This window comes from Mercenaria mercenaria, chromosome 12, assembly GCF_021730395.1.
Source record: "Mercenaria mercenaria strain notata chromosome 12, MADL_Memer_1, whole genome shotgun sequence".
Lineage (NCBI taxonomy): Eukaryota > Metazoa > Mollusca > Bivalvia > Venerida > Veneridae > Mercenaria > Mercenaria mercenaria.
In genome coordinates, this window is record NC_069372.1 from 39,757,580 (window position 1) to 39,772,803 (window position 15,224).

Genomic DNA, 15,224 nt, shown 5'->3' on the forward strand with positions numbered 1-15,224 from the left:
AGTTGTAAATGCAATATCATCTAAACGTAATTAACGGATTATGCAGTTCAAGATAAACTTTATCTCATAACGTAACGAACATGTAAAATGTTGTAACAACAACTATACTTACACTGATTTAAGTAGCAATCGGTTTATAAGTGACTTTATTGATTCATTTTGTGTTTTGTTATTGTTGTCAAAAAGTATAACGGAAGTGCCTCACAACTGAAGCGGAAACCAGTTTGATGCGCAAAGTAGTCCACTGTAAGTAATATTTTTTGATAAATGTCCACAGAAATGAATAATTTTCTAATATTAAAGACGAATATCTGAATAGGATTCATTATTTGATAAGAAATTATAATCATCGACATGTTTTTTTAAAAATCGTACACATGCTGACACCTAAGTTGCCTCCCGTTGTTTATTAGAGTTACCTTTCGTCCGGCGCAGTAATACATTTGCAGTGAATCGCCGAGAAGTCGTGGGAATATTAAAAACCATGTAAATAAACTAGAATTAACCACCTTTTCAAGATGAATTTCAAGTGATCGACATTATGCATTTAACCCGCCTGACCTGTGTAGCATCTTAGATATCTGTTCTAAGGTATTCATTGTGTAGAATGTCGTGTTATGCCCTTGCAATGCTAATCCCACTCTGATTTTTTTGTTTACATTTTTTATCAATGAGAAATATGCCATGGCGTCCATCCCGAGCTGAAATGACGTGGCGTTAAATTTTTACATGTTTAAGCAAACCTGGTGTGTTAGAAAGAAAATTTCATCCCTTCAACATTATTTGGAACACTGTTATTGTAAGAAAACCTTATTTTTCCTTATACAAAAGCTTAATATTTTGTGTTGAATGTACTTCCACAAAGACCTCTGTTTTCCTATTGCATTCATAGTACCGCATCCTTATCCACAAAGTACTGAATATTACAGGTGTCCATCAGTATTATATCAGTTCAGGAATATGTTTTTTATTTTCCCACCATCGATTTCTTGAATATGCACCCCTTCCGCATTTCTGTATGAACTGTGAATGTAGCAATATGCGTCCCCTTAAAACACATTTGAACAACCCCTACACCCTCTATCATGGAATGTGACACCACTTGCTATACATCATTTTGAAGGTATTTTTATTGTCTTTCCAACGTTTTGAAACTCATGTTTCTATCTTGGGGATGAATTATGTGTAACACCCACTTTAAGTCTTTATGTATTAAGCAATTTTGAGCACTTTTGAACAGCCCACATACACTCTTTCAGGGAATGTGACATCACTTGCCATACATCATTTTACAGGTATCTATTTTTTCTTTCAAACGTATTGAAGCTCTTATCCCGATCTTGGGGCTAAGTAAGGTAAATCATTCAATCTACTATCTTAAGTATTTTTGTAGAAAGCCATTTGGAGCACTTTTAAGACCTAGATTTCTTTCAAATTTATTTGATAAATGTTCTAAAAAACTGATGCAATATTACAAAAACTGCGATGAATTACTTCACTTCATGCGGTTTTGTGACAAGTGTTTACTTCATGCGGTTTTGTGACAAGTGTTTATCAACATATCAAGTATCAAGCAAAATTTACGTCAATTTGACTCATGCATATGACGTATATGGCAAGCCGATTGTCCAATAATTACGTGAACCCTGGTTCACGTTCGAAAAACTAGGATTAACGATCGATAAACTAGGTTTTTCGAACGTAAAACTAGGTTTTTCTAATACTAACCTATATTTTCGAGCGAAAACATAAGATACCGGGCGTAAACCATAGTTTACGCTCGTGAACCCAGGTTTACGTTCGATAAACTAGGTTTCTCGATTTAACTATGAATTTCGGTCGTTATCCTATGTTTACGACCGTAAACTTGGGTTTACGAACGTAAACCTACGTTTACGAGCGTGAACTATGGTTTACGATATTATCCTATGTTTTCGCTCGAAAAAATAGGTTAGTATTTGAAAAACCTGGTTTTACGTTTGAAAAACCTGGTTTATCGAACGTAAACCTAAGTTCACGCTCGTAAACCCAAGTTCACGTTCGTAAACATAGGTTTACGCTCGAAAATATAGGTTCACGTCCGTAAACTATGGTTCACGGTCGTAAACATAGGTTCACGTCCGTAAACATAGGTTCATGGCCGTAAACCCATGTTCACGCCCGAAATTCATTGTTGATCCTATAATCCTAATATATCGACCGTAAACCATGGTTTACGTTTGATAAACTAGGTTTCTCGATTGAACTATGAGTTTCGGTCGTTATCCTATGTTTACGATCGTTATCCTATGTTTACGCTCGTAAACCCCGGTTCACGCTCGTAAACCATAGTTTACGAACGTGAACCTATGTTTACGACCGTGAACTGGGGTTTACAACCGTGAACCTATATTTACGAGCGTGAACTATGGTACACAGCGTTATCCTATGTTTTCGCTCGAAAATATAAGTTAGTATTCGAAAAACCTAGTTTATCGATCGTTAATCCTAGTTTTTCGACCGTGAACTAGGGTTCACGTAATTATTGGACAATTGGCTTGCCATAGACGTAAGTATAAAATCACGTGTTTGTCTCTTTACATATGGGATTCTGTAGTGTCGTACGATCTGTAAAAAAAACTTATAACATGTAGCAATGAAATGAGCCGTCCAGATAAAATAAAGATAGAATAAATAAATACTTTTCAACACGCAAAGAATATTTCAAAATACACAAGGAATAAATAAAGGATATTTGTTTATTTCAATGTAAAATCGAAATATATTTCATTTTTTTGAACACCATAATCTACAATGAAATGAGCAGTCCAGATGAAATAAAAGTAGAATAATGCCATCAACACACAAAGAATATTTCAAAACAGGCGATACTTGTTTATTTCAATGTAAAATCGAAATATGTTTCACTTTTGAACACCATAATTTACATTTTCGTGAGCGGTGTACGAATAGAAAAAGTAAATTTATTCGGTATGTTTGACAAGTCCTAGCTTCTAAATATGTGGCTAGATGATGAAAAATCAGGTCTTGCATCGTAAAACAGTACCAGGTGCTGGTGTTCAGGGTTGGTCTCTACCAGCATTGCCTAGCTGGAATTAGTTCTTGTTCTAGATGAGATACCTGGTTGAGATGTTTCTATGGTTCGCCTGTGATCACCCAACAGTCCTTCCTTTTATTCTAGTCAGGACCGCTAAATCAGTCTTAAAGATTATAGGGTTTGCCGCTGACATCACACAATATGTTGTAGAGCTAGCTGCAAATATTTGCTTTGTACAAAACGTTGTTCCACCGTTATTAAATCCAGATACCATCATTGAGAATTCATAATTTTAACATGTCCAAAACATTGCGGAATGATACTTATTTTACTTGGGCATTGATTACATTTTACTCGGGCATTGATTACATTTTACTCGGACTTTATCATTGACACCTTGTGTAAAATCTCAAAATTTTAACTAAAATAAAGGTATTAAATCGAAATAATATTTCAATGAATCTTCAAAATTTTGTGGTTTGTAGCATCATCTGGGGCATGTGCAGTGAAAAATCTTAATTTGATTTCTAAAATAATGTGATATTTATTTCTAAAGTCACTATATGTTCATTGTAAATATACTTCGATATACCCAAGTGGAAACTGGCAGGTACTCGAAAATGCAGCTCTCTGATTGGTCAATTGGAACCCCTAATGTACTGTGATGCCATGATAAAATTATGAATGGTGGTTGATGAATCGCTTGACTCTAATCCAATGTTGTATTCGTATAAACGACTCCCGTGTAACATGCATGAGATACAAACAGTACAAACAGTAATAATTGTAATAAAATGTTTGTTTCCCGAAAATTGTTCTGGTTGGCATGTAGTTACCGCTGTACGTCCGTTCCAAAATCTTGGTTTGGATTATTTCTAGTGCGTACAAGAAAACTTATCAAACATTATGAAACGTAAATATATCATTATGGTGAGATCTTGCGAATATTGCCAAATATTTGAACCATTCCCGGTTTCGTTAATACAAATACATCATTATGATAGGATTTTGCGAATATTGCCAAATATTTGAACCATTCCCGGTTTTGTTAATACAAATATATTATTATGATGGGATCTTGCGAATATTGCCATATATTCCCAGTCCTTTAAGTTTTTACAAAAACCGGATAACCCCTGCAACAGTTTTCAGTGGATCTAGCCCAATCAACTGAAATGCGTTGCTATTAAGTGACCTTGAGCATGTTTTGAGATATGCATATAATACCATATAGCCGAGTATAAACGCTCTCCCTAATACAGGCACCCACTTCTCGGCGAAAAGATGAGCTTGCTTTTATATTGTTAGGATATACATTCATTTGTCCTATGTCCCCTCTCCGTCCTTAAAAGACGTACCCCTTCACTTTCGTTTCCCCATATTTCTGATATGAATCTTGAAAAACAAGTTGTTGTAAACAGCTATATTTCCGTATATGCGCGTGGACTCAAGAACACTCAAACCGATAACATTTTGAACCTTTTATTAACGTGAATATTCTACTTTAATTTTTTGTCAGAAGGACAAAGTTTCTAGTAAATTAAATGAACTTTTCCAAGTTATAATGGCAGAAAATATCGTTAAACGTTCACGATACGAAACAGTTCAAACCATTATACTGCAGTACATGTACACATTCAATTGACACTTCCAAAACTAAATTTCTATCAAGTTTCAATTCAATGTAATTAATAATGGGCTTCTTTTGTATTAGTTTAGACAGTCATTTTGTTTTCATCAATGTTTGTCTCTAAACTTGTGTACATTTTTAAGCAGTCGCTGTACGGAACTTTGCAGTTAAAATAGTCAACACTCTCGTATATTTCAAATCTTGAATGATACTGTATTCCACACTGTACTGATTGTATATGTATTTATTTATTTATTTGGGTTTTACGGCGCACCAACACAGTATAGGTTATATGGCGCCAAACAGGACTACAAATTTTGGTTTCACATCTCATTTATATCGAAATAAAAACATGAGGTATGGAATCAAAATTTGCATACCTGCTGGAATCACAGAGTTACAGCAAAACCAAGTGTTAAAACCCTATTAGTCGCCTCTTACGATCATGCAAGGGTAAGGCAGTGGTTCCAACTCTTTTCATACACAGATCGTCCCAGAACCACATGGGGCTGAATGTATATGTAAAAGTGTGCCAAGATGAAAATTAGATAACGAATAAATTTATATACACACCAAGAAGTTATGTCCTCTATATAACTACAATAACCTAAATGCATAAAACTTTAGAATAGTAAAACATAAAGTAGTAGATATTGAATAAATATAAGTAAAATTTAAAAATAATGTAAAGAATAAAAAGAACACAAAATAAAATAGTCCCACAAACAAATGCTGCAGAAAAATATAAAGTAGATCTAGTAGTAAGACATGCACTTGTAGAAATTCCACAAATATTAACTTAAGGATTTTCATATATATCTATAAATATCTATAGGGATGGGTTTTAATAGGTATTGGCCCAGGGCCTTTACCAAGTCAAATGGACAAGTCTAAGATCACATATTTTGCAGTTACTCTTGCAAAAAAAAATATATATATATATAAGACAAGTACGAAAGTTGCTGCAAGATGCAGCAAAAGGAAATTCCGTGCCAAATATGCGAACTGGACCTCTGAATTTCTGTACATGGGACAGGGTTGTGCTTAAATTCAGACTAACGTAGTTGTTCACCCGAAATGACTGAGTTTCAAACTTAGCTAGGATGTCGCTTAATAAAAACAGATCAAAAGTGTGTTGCATGACTGGGTTCTTTGAGATCCTGCTGGCAGCTCCTTAGGTTCCTTGTTCTTGTGGCCTTGATCTCCGGGACAGGCCAAGGTGTACGCAAAGGTCCATGCCGCCGTGGACAATTTTTAAATTGAAGTAGTTGGCCTCAACAGCGTGTCTCGTTTCAAAATTCCGACTGTTAAGAATGGTTTAGCAGGAAACATCATTTCAATATTTACAAATGTTGAAATGTCTTTTGAAGTTTGACGAAACAAATGACTATGTTTTTTGTAAATGATAAAAGCCTTAATGGTGAACTATATAGATATATATATAACAGTGTCTGGGATCACTAACCCTGCTAAATTTCTAAAATGGACTGGTCCATCATTCAATTTGGGTAGTACCACTTATTATTCAAAGGGATGCTTACTGAAAATTTACCGACTGAATAGCCAAAAGTGCAGACCATAATCAGACTGCACGGATGTGCAGGCTGATCTTGGTCTGCACTGGTCGCAAAGGCAAAATCATTTGCTGCCAGAAGGCTAAGGTTAAAAAACGCTTAAGTAAACGAGAAAACGGCCAATGACTGTTCCTTTTGGTATCGCTGAGGTGACTTTTTACGGTCACCCAGAAAGCACTTTATCCAGCTCATGATAGAGCAAGAAGTAAATAGAAATTAATAAGGCTATGAAAATGGCATCTGCTTAATTGCTTTCAGCTGGTTTTCTCGTCACTTTCTGGACTGTGGCTTTGAGCTGTTTATCACGTTGTAATCGTTAACAGAGGCATTATTAAGATTAGGTTTGGGAAATGGCCCATGATGGTAGAAAGATTATGTACAATCACGCTAGAGTATCTGGAAATAAGGAAGACAGATCTCAAGTTGGCTGCTGCATTTTTGTCACTCTTCTTGAATATCTGATCAGCGTAGGCCCTATATCAAACCTCTGGATGTCTGGTATATAAAAGCGAGTCAAACAAGAGCTGCCCGTAAGACAGCCAATGCTCGACTATTCGAATTGTTGTCGCAAAAGCAGGAATATTACCCTAAGTGTTAAAATATCTATAGAGTTTCAATCCAGTATCTGCATTAGTTTTGGAGATAATATATAGAAGTTCAAAAAGGGGACATAATTTGGCCAAAATGCATGTCAGAGTTATTGGACTGGATGCTATAACCCAGTTTTATAACCCCAAAGACACAAGATGTTTCAATTCAATATCTGTATATTAGCTGGAGATAGTAACTTGCAACTTCAACCACGATTTTTTAAGTCCAAAGGGGGAGCATAATTTGACCAAAATGCATGTCAAAGTTATGGGACTTGATGCCATCAACTAGTTTTATAACAACGAAGACATATGTGAAATTTGAATTAAATATCTGCATAAGTTTTGGAGAAAATAACTTGCACGTAAATTTCTACCAGATTTTCTAAGTCCAACAGGTGGTATAAATCGGCCAAAATACATGTTTGATGTATGGAACTTGACCTAGTGAGGTTGGTAATTGACCTAGAAAAAGGAAAAAAATAAGTTTCAAAGCTCTATGTCTTTATATGATAGTCATATGTACTTGCACGCAAACCAGGATTTCTTATGTCCAAAAGGGGGCATAATTTGGCCAAAATGTATGTCAGAGTTATGGGACTTGATGTTATCACATAGTTTTATAACAACAAAGGCAAATGTGAAGTTTCAATTCAATTTCTGCATTAGTTTTGGAGATAGTAACTTGCAAGTAAAACTTTAACCAGGATTTTCAAAGTCTAAACGGGAGCATAATTTGACCAAAATACATGTCAGAGTTATGGGACTTGACCTAGTGATGTTGGTAATTGACCTTGAAAACGTAAAAATAAGTTTCATGCTATATTATGCCTTTAAATGATAGCCATTATGAACCTGCATGCAAAACTTTAACTAAGGAGTGACGCCGACACCGACACCGACGCCAGGGTGAGTAGAATAGGTACATATTTCTTTGAATTGTCGAGCTTATAAAAATGACATTTCTTGATTCTTGATCATTCCTTCGAAAGTAGTACCTGAATTTTATTTTGACCAGTGCCCTGCTATTCTTCAATGTCCATTAAATGGTTCCCCAAACCAGTTAATGTAATTACGGAGTGTGTGGACTGGGTACATTTGAAGTAAGGTATGCTGGTCTTTTTTAATGCAGACTATATTGAATTGACAGTTCAGAATGTCTACGTTGAAATCAAGAAAAACACCAAACAGCACTGTGTATAATTCTGTGCTACAGCTAGGCATTTAAAGAGGGGCGCTTCACCCCTTCTACAGGTCCCGTTCTAAAGAAAAGACCGCCCCATATGCTTTCAAATCAATTAACTATATGAACAAAACAATATAACAGCATTACCAACGTCCCCTGCCTAGGGACATTTTTCACAAACATGTTGCCAGCTAACAGAACAACTTCATCGAAGTAATGACAATATTCTGACAAATATCTATCAATCATAATCATATATCACATAATTCATGAAAATCAAGACCCATATGAAAAGAAGAAACATGGAATTCTGAGAAAAACAGGTTTTCCAAATTTGCATCCCACAGATTCTGTTCAACTATGACCCAGTTTTTGACACCACATGACCCAGTTTCGAACTCGTCCGAGTTTTCAAGGAAATAAACATTCTGACCAAGTTCCATGAAGACTGGAGCAAAAAATGTGGCTTCTAGTGTAAAAAAGATTTTTCTTTTCATCTGTTCAAGATTTCATGAAAACAAACAATCTTACAACGTTTCGTGAAGATTGGAGCAAAGAAGAGGCCCCTAGAGTGCAAACGATCTTTTTCTTATTTGACCTGGTGACCTAGTTTCTGATCCCATCTGACCCAGAAAATAACTGGTCAGAGATTTCATATTCTGATTAAGTTCCACACACATCAAACGAAAACTGCACTCCTTACTGCATACACAAGGCTTTTCTTTGATTTGACAGGGTGACCTAGTTTTTGACCCCAGATGACACATATTCAAACTTGACCTAGATTTCTAAAACAATATTTTGACCAATTCTCATGAGTATGTGGTCTCTATAGTGTTAACAATATTTCCTTTCATCTTGCTAAGAGACTTATTTTTTGATTCCACATGACCCCAAGATTTGAACTTGGCCTAAAGATTATCAAGATAAACTTCCTGACCAAGTTTCATTAAGACAGGATCATAAATGTGGCCCTACAGTGTTAACAAGCTTTTCCTTTGATTTGTTCGGTTGACCTAGTTTTTGACGCAACATGACCCAGATACGACTCTGACATAGAAGTCATCAAGACAAACATTCTGACCAATTCTAATGAGTTTCAAACTTAAAATGTGGACTCTGGAGTGTTAACAAGATTTTCATTGGATCTGGCCTAGTGTCCCTGTTTTTGACCCAAAATTCCAAGATTCGAATTTGGCCTAAAAACGATCAAGATGAATTTCTGACCAAGTTTAACGAAGACAGGGTAATAAATGTGGCCTCTAGACTGTTAAACAAGCTTTTCCTTTGATCTGACCGAGTAACCTAGTTTTTGGCCCACATGACCCAGTAGAGATCATCAAGACAAATATTCTGACCAATTCTCATGCGTTTAGTTTCAAACTTAAACTGTGGGCTCTAGTGTGTAACAAGATTTTCCTTTGATCTCTGGCATAGTGACCCAGTTTTTGACCCCACATGACCCAGATTCAAACGTGGCCTAAAGATCATCAAGATAAAACATTCTGACGAAGTTTCATCAAGATGAGGTCATAAATGTGGCCTCTAGAGTGTTAACAAGCTTTTCCTTTGATTTGACTGGGTGACCTAGTTTTTGACCACACATGATCCACAATCGAACATGACCAAGACAAATATTCGGACCAATACAACTGTGGCCTCCAGAGTGTTAACAAGGCAAATGTTGACGCACGATGGACAACAGATGCTGGACAACATTTTAGCCTCTAGAGTGTAAATAAGTTTTTCCTTTGATTTTTTTACCTGGTGACCTAGTTTTTTTACCCTAATTGACCCAGCTTTGATCTTAGCCTAAAGATCATCAAGATTAATATTCTGACCACGTTTCATAGAGATATTGCCATAAATGTAGCCACTAGAATGTTAACAAGCTTTTCATTTGATCTGACCTGGTGACCTAGTTTTTGAACCCTTCTGACCGAAATCTGATCTTGACCTAACGATCATCAAGATTAATATTCTGACCAAGATTCATTAAGATATGTTCATAAATGTGGCATCTAGAGTATTAACTAGCTTTTCTTTTGATTTTACCTGGTAACCTAGTTTTTGATCCCACTTGACCCAGATTCGAACCTGACCTTAAGATCTTCAAGATTAACATTCTTACCACGTTTCATTAAGATACAGTCATAAATGTAGCCTCTGGAGTATTAACTAGCTTGTCCTTTGATTTGACATGGTGACCTAGTTATGACCCCACCTGACCCAGATTTGAACTTGACAAAAAGATGATCAAGATTAACATTCTGAAAAAGTTTCATTAAGATACGGTCATAAATGTGGCCTCTAGAGTGTTAACTAGCTTTTCCTTTTATTTGACCTGGTGACCTAGTTTTTGACTCTACATGACCCAGATTCGAACTTGACCTAAAAATCATCAAGATTAACATTCTGACCAAGTTTCATGAAGATACAGTCATAAATTTGGCCTCTAGAGTGTTAACAAGCTTTTCCTTTCATTTGACCTGGGGACCTAGTTTTTGACCCCAGATGACCTAATATCAAACCTGTCCAAGATCTTATTGAGGGTAAAATTCTGACCAAATTTTATTTAAATTGGCCCAAAATTGTGACCTCTAGACTGTTAATAAGCTTTTCCTTTGATTTGACCTGGTGACCTAGTTTTTGACCCCAGATGACCCAATATCAAACTCGTCCAAGATTTTATTTAGGGTAACATTCAGACCAAGTTTCATTAAGATTGGGCAAAATTTGTGACCTCTAGAGTGTTAACAGTAATTGCTGACGACGGACGACGACGACGGACACAGGACGATCACAAAAGCTCACCTTGAGCATTTCGTGATCAGGTCAGCTTAAGAAAAACGTTTGGAAAGTGCAATTATAAACACTTTCTGGAGTTTCAAAGAAAATATCTAGACGCAGATTCCGTGAGGACGCAAATTCCGGAGCATGTAAGTAAGCTCTCTTTATATTTCGTGTAGTCGGGCTATGACTATCATTTTTATCAGAGTAAAAGTAATTTTATTTTCATAACTGGACTTATAAAATGAGAAACGCTGACGAAATACAAATTTCTTATTATTATAATATAATTATTATAACTGTACGTCTGACATTTAGGTCCAATGAAAAAACTAGAGCTATCACTAAAGGTGATGAATGTACCACCGCATGCACTGACACAGTACATTACAATTTGACGCACACAAGATTGCATAATTATGTGGACTGTATGTATATAGACTGTATGTATACAGTATAGTAACAAAAAACAAAGTCCCATAACTATGCAGAATATTTATCTAAAAGAACGTAACATGCACCATGCACAACTAGGGTTGGTACTGATCACTTGTGTGAAGTTTCATTAAATTGTGTGCAAGGGTTCGGAAGATTAGGCGCGCGCAAGATTGCATATGCAGACTGTATGTACATAGTATGTTAACAAGAAACAAAGTCCCATAACTCTGCAATTTTTGTCGTTGAAAGAACTTACAAGCCCCATGCACAACTACTGTTGTTACTGATCACTTGTGTGAAGTTTCATTAAATTGTGTCACGGGGATGAGGAGAGATGGTGCACACAAGATTGTGTCTATGTATATAGTATAGTTACAAAAAACAAAGTCCCGTAACTCTGCAAAAAAATTTTCTGAAAGAACCTAACATGCCCCATGCACAACTACTGTTGTTACTGATCACTTGTGTGAAGTTTCATTAAATTGTGTCAAGGGGATGAGGAGAGATGGTGCGCACAAGATTGTGTCTACGGACGGACGGACAGACAGACAGACAGACAACCTGAAACCAGTATACCCCCCTTACAACTTTGTTGTCGGGGGGTACAATAACATGACGGTTTTACCGTACGTAATACTGAAATATATTTTTAGAATAAACTAAAAATTAAAACTAGTGAAAGCCATAACAAAGTCAAATTATAATCAAACAAGATCTCCGCAAAGCGGTGCAATATACGTCAAAAGTTTTAGATTAAAGGAGGTCGAGTACGGACCATGAAATATGACAGTTAGATCTGACTACATTAACATTTGACCTACCGATCTGCACATGGTTTCATTGCCACCTACTTATATTCCCAGTCAGAAGTCAATACCTTGAACGTTGAACGGGTTATAAGTTATGCTCAAAATACAAAATATGAATTAAGTGTGGTTATATTTTCTTATCTTTGAGATTGTAGTGTACATTCAAGTTTACTTAAATACAATTCCGCTAAGCCGGTGCTGGGTGGGGGGAGGGGGAAGGGGGCATGAGCAGTGTTGCAAATTCCATTATCTCTCATGAACACACCTTAATCAAACCAAGTCTGCTATTATTTTGGTTAGTTGCGCTCTATGCTTCCAAAGAATCATCAAGATTCGACATTTGAGCTCAACTTGTGACCTTAACCTTTAACATACCGGCGCGATTTTTGCGCTCGGCACATTGTCTCAACGGCAACTACTTTAAAATCAATATCTTAAATGGGTTTTAAGTTATGCTTCAGACACGAACTTAGACGGACAGACAAACGGACAGACGCACGTGCCACCACATTATATATCCATTATTCCTTAACGGGCGTACAAAAAACATACAGCGTTTTGCCCAAACATCATCATGGGCTCCTGATGACTGACACAGTTTCAACCAGACGGAGTCTTATTTACAAATGAATATCCACAAACAGTTGTTAGTATATATAGAAGCGCCTTAAATTTTAGAATATTTTTAGTAACATTTTATCAGCTGCATTGTATATCTATCAATGGGTAACTAAGTCTATGCTGTCCGAAAATACAACTTATCAACGTCAACTTGAAATCATTTCATTCACAGATAGAGTGACTTTGTGAGTGTAGATGTGACCAAAGGGACGTACATATCACCAGACCTACGGTGCTTTGATTCCTTTACCATACGAGCTATCTTTCCATTGATGCAAGTAGAAAGTGTGAAAAGATCTTCTCTTTCGGATAGCTTACGGTTGTTATTTTCAAGCAGTGTTTCGATAAATGCTTGAATGAGAAACGAAGGTCGTTTCGTAGCAGCTCTGAGAAATCCAGTCTCGTCCAAGTTAGCAATGATCTGGGGAATGGTTGACTTGATAATGAGGCGATCAGCATCTTGGGGTATTTTCATTATCACAGTTTCTGGTACAAATGTCGGGCCCTTAATGTACTGTTTCTCACCAAGCAAACCAAGGTCATCCGCTTGAATAAGGAAGATCTTAGGTTTTCCCACGACAACCTTTAGTTTCTTAATCTCATCCAAAATCTTCGCTTGAGGCACAATTCCTTTCTCTAAAGTTCTGTCATTAAAATGTAGCTTCTCTTCGTTAAAGGTATTAGCGTATTCCGGCGTACTATATGTCAAAAACACAAAAAAGAAACAATCATACTTTTCCCCTTTCCTTGTTTCTTCCCCTTCCCTTGCTTCTTCCCCTTCCTTGTCAAGTGTTTCTAGGTAAGCTTTTACTTCGTCAAATGACAGTAACGGTTTATATACAAAGTCAACGGGCACACGAAATCTCTTCTGATTCTCATCGGTCAGTTGCCTAAGTGCTTTGACATCTACATCAAGATTGCCGTACTCGTCATCTTCTTCAGTGATCTTCCAAACACTGCTATTGTCGGCATTTCCAAGTGGAAACGTCTGAGAGAATATTGTAAAAAGTATCTTTCCCGTCATATCCCTCCATCTATAATCTTTTGAATGGATTTCATCGTAGGTGAATACTGACGACTCCATTTTAAATTACCTAGAAATAAAAAAAAATATTTGAAAGGACTTCTATAGTATATTTTCCAACTGCATAACGATTAGACCATTATGATATAGTGCATGCAATTTGAGACTGTTTCTATTTATTAACTATCTTGTTAATAGTCAACACAAGCACACTTCTAAAATTTTTGCATATTTTCATTTTTGCATTATTGTACACTGGGTTTCTATAACCTACAAAAACACACCATATCACACTGGAAACTAGACTGAAAGTACCATGTTGGGCCACAATCTGATTAAAATTACATGTATCGAGGTCAACTGATTTTATTGAATGGCTTCACAATCTCTCCTATAACTTAAGCAAATTTCCTTTATTATAGATGAAGATGTCATATAAAATAAGGCACATACTTAGTATGCAGCAGAAAAACTTGAATGCAATCCGCACTTTATTACGCGTCAAAATCTAGGACATGACTTTTACACCCCCATAAAACACTTCAGAGGACTTTACCTGATTCGTCATTACATATATATAACAGTTCATAAACATGATTTTGGTCGTGTAATAATAATAAAAAACAAAAAAGGTTGCTTGTTGCTACCTATATCCAGAAATATACTAGTATACAGTACATATAAATACATTAGTAGTGTTGTTACTGTACTCAATGCTGTATTCCTGCTATATTAAAACTTCACAAAATGGTAGATTGTTATCTCAATACATACGTTGCAAGACTAGCAATTACCGTCTAAACGTGTATCATTCAGTATATAACAAAATCTAATATTCATTTACCTGCTTGCTGTGAATCTTTTTTACTTCCGCTTTCGATTTTAAATCCTGGCTATGTTGAAAACGAATAGTATTTTCACGCCGTCGTAGTATTGCAACAGATTATAAGAATCTTTCACTGGTCGCGGGTAAAGATGGGAATATCCGGCACGAGGGTAACTGTTTAGGCGGTAACGAGGCTTTCCAGCCGAGTTACCGCCTAAACAGTTACCCGAGTGCCGGATATTCCCATCTTTACCCGCGACCAGTGATTGATTCTTTTTCTTGCATACCGATTTCAAGAAATAATAATAAAAATAAAATCAATCGAACGGCTTTCCTTTTAGAACTATTTCTTATAGCAGTGTATTTAAACAAAGCGCGGGAAACCAACGTCCGTAAACAGGAAAGACGTCATGACGTTTCAAAACAAATAACAATGTTTAGTTCCGGTTTTGTTTTATCAATTGCAGCGTAACGTTATGAATTTTTGATAAAATAACGTGATATGAATCGAGAAATATACTATCAGGAACTAATAGGAACAGTCAAGGTATTGAATTTTTATTCCGTTTTTTAAATAAAATATCAATTACTACATAAATCTTCTACATATATATAGTTCGTAATACGTCATTTACAGCACGAGAGTCATCTTACACCCCGGGGTGTAAGATGGAGTTTTCCAGCACCGGTAAAAATACC

At 36.2% G+C, this 15,224-nt stretch overlaps 1 protein-coding gene across 2 annotated transcripts; it reads right to left on the minus strand.

Annotated features, from left to right (window-relative positions):
* Positions 1-11,067: 11,067 nt before the first annotated feature.
* On the minus strand, positions 11,068-14,647 carry LOC123534203 (uncharacterized). 2 transcript variants are annotated; one of them, XM_045316329.2, is made up of 2 exons: positions 14,544-14,647; positions 11,068-13,769 (listed from the first exon to the last, which is right to left on the minus strand). In XM_045316329.2, the coding sequence occupies exon 2, from the start codon at positions 13,757-13,759 to the stop codon at positions 12,842-12,844; it is 918 nt and encodes a 305-aa protein (XP_045172264.2). In that variant the 5' UTR covers positions 13,760-13,769; positions 14,544-14,647; the 3' UTR covers positions 11,068-12,841. The 2 variants fall into 2 exon arrangements, with proteins under 2 accessions (XP_045172264.2, XP_045172265.2); XM_045316330.2 differs by lacking the exon at positions 14,544-14,647 and adding an exon at positions 14,405-14,425.
* Between the last annotated feature and the right edge of the window lie 577 nt (positions 14,648-15,224).